We start from the raw sequence: 2,267 nt of genomic DNA on the forward strand, positions 1-2,267 counted from the left end.
CGCCCGAGCCGCCGGCGCGTTCCGGAGCGAGTACAGCCTGGACAAGCTCTACCCGGCGCAGGGCGGCGGCGACGCGACGGAGCAAGACGGGGTGAGCTGGAGTGTGGGGGAGGGGACAGGAAGGGGAGGGACAACATCTGCAGGGGGCGGGGCAATAGGGGGCAGGTAGTGACCCCTGCTGCCTGCCTTGCTGCATCCTGTCCATGGCTGGTCAGGTGCATGTCCACGGCTGGTACAGGAGGCACTGGGGCAGCGCCTCATGCCAAGGAAGCCTTGTCCCAGCAGCACCCACCTCCAGGTGCCTCCTGGGGCCTGGGAGGTCAGTGGGACCCACCTGCACCCACAGAGCTGGAGTCTGGTACAGAGCAGGCAGGAGACCCTGGATTAGCCGGGGCATTACAGGATAAAGGGGGCCGTGGCAACAAACACGTCTGCCAGGAGCAGGGAGCTTAGCCCCGAGTCTGCAATGGATCCTGGTGACAAGATGGGGCACCACAATCTAGGGACTGGATGAGGCCCAACTAGACCAACACATGAGAAGTGCCTGGCAGGGCTGACAGCCAACCCCAGAAACAACAGCAAAAAGCATCTAGCAGGGAGAGATCTGGGGAGAAGAAGGCTGTAGAGCACAGGTACTCAACACCTGGCCCACAGGCTGGATACAACCCCTGGCACCACGTGATCTGGCCTGCGGAGCTGTACCCAGGTCTGGAAATTCAGTGGCCGGGGCGTGACAGCATCACTTCCCAGCTGACGAATTTCTAGACCTGCACGGAGCCCCCTCAGGCCAGAGGGCATGCATGCAGGGACAGCATGGGGTCCTGATGCTGGTCACAGGGGTGGCCTGGGGGCCCAGTCCCAGGATGCAGGGCAGTGTAGACTTGATCTCAGCAGACAGGCCCTGATTTTGGCACACAAGGGCCAAGCAGGGGCAGAACGAGGCCCCAGGGCTCAATTCCATCCCACAGGGATAGTGCAGGTCCCGATCTTAGCATGCAGGGCTTATTTCAGCCTGCAGGTCAGCTCCATACCACTTGGCTGGCCCATGGGGGAAAAGATTGAGCACCACTGTGTAGGGCAGTATCTGGGCCACACAGAATGTGAGCGCATCTCTTAACAAGAAATAAAAGGAGAATGTGCACTTTAGACTACACAGCGGATGAGCAGATAATTATAGTCCAATCATTTATACACTTATGTATACACTTAACCTGGGCTCTTTACATGCATTTTAGAGCACAAATTCTTGCTTTATCATCAGGCCACAGTTGCTTTAATCACATGCATCTTTTATAGGATCGGACCCAACAAACCATCCCTGATATTCCATTGGGTAAGTCTAGTACATAGGAGAAATGCCTTTTCTTTATTCAAAATGCTTTCAGTGAAGTTCTTTTGATAGCTTCTAGTAAATCAATCAGACTATTTTTAGGGCTTGAGGGAGTTCAATTACCTGTGTAAAAAGCAAATGGTGGTAAATCATTAGCAAAGCGTTAACTTTGCTAAGACCGCAGCTTCCATTAGCGCTGGAAATCTGCCAATTAAAGAAAAGGAATGGATTGTACAGGAAATGGTGTGCACAAGATGCACTGATGAATGGAAGATAATTACACTGGAGGGAAGTGACAGAATGATAGAGTGGGAGCAGCACCTCTATTTTGTACCTTATACCACAGACTGGAAGACAGTCTGCATGATGGTGATAACAGAAAATGGGAGAGATGAGGGAAATAATGCAGGGAAGCAATTACAATTCAGAATGACTTGTGTGATAGAAGCCGGACTCGAGGGGATCACCTTCAGACCTCAGGTTGGGGAGGACCGGGTTAGAGAGCTTCTGGAGGGGCTGGACGCGTTCAAGCCAGCGGGTCCGGATGATCTCCACCCCAGGGTGTTGAGGGAGCTAGCTGGGGTTATTGCGGGGCCCCTGGCACGGCTCTATGAGCAATCGTGGTGCCTGGGCCAGGTGCCAGATGATTGGAAGGTAGCAAATGTGGTCCCCATCTTCAAGAAGGGGAAGAGGGAGGACCCGGGTAACTATAGGCCCATCAATCTTACCTCAATCCTGGGGAAACTCTTTGAGAAGATCATCAAGGAGCACATTTGTGATGGGCCGGCATCAGAAATGATGCTCAGGGGCAATCAGCATGGATTTATTAGGGGGAGATCATGTCAGACCAACCTGATTGCCTTCTACGATCAGGTCACAAAGGCCATGGATGCAGGTGTCGCGGTGGATGTAGTCTTTCTGGACTTCAGCAAGGCCT

At 53.5% G+C, this 2,267-nt stretch overlaps 1 protein-coding gene across 1 annotated transcript in view; it reads left to right on the top strand.

Moving 5' to 3' along the window:
• Nucleotides 1–4: 4 nt before the first annotated feature.
• MRPL58 (mitochondrial ribosomal protein L58) overlaps nt 5–2,267 on the top strand; it is a gene marked incomplete at its 5' end in the record, with an annotated part of 5,397 nt that continues 3,134 nt past the window's right edge. The window contains 2 exons of the mRNA XM_019515243.1: nt 5–91; nt 1,297–1,333. Coding sequence (XP_019370788.1) covers nt 5–91; nt 1,297–1,333 — 124 coding nt within the window. The remainder of the gene's footprint in view (nt 92–1,296; nt 1,334–2,267) is intronic.

The sequence above is a fragment of the Gavialis gangeticus genome, unplaced genomic scaffold, assembly GCF_001723915.1.
Source record: "Gavialis gangeticus isolate Ggan-Ray unplaced genomic scaffold, GavGan_comp1, whole genome shotgun sequence".
NCBI classification, from domain to species: Eukaryota; Metazoa; Chordata; order Crocodylia; family Gavialidae; genus Gavialis; species Gavialis gangeticus.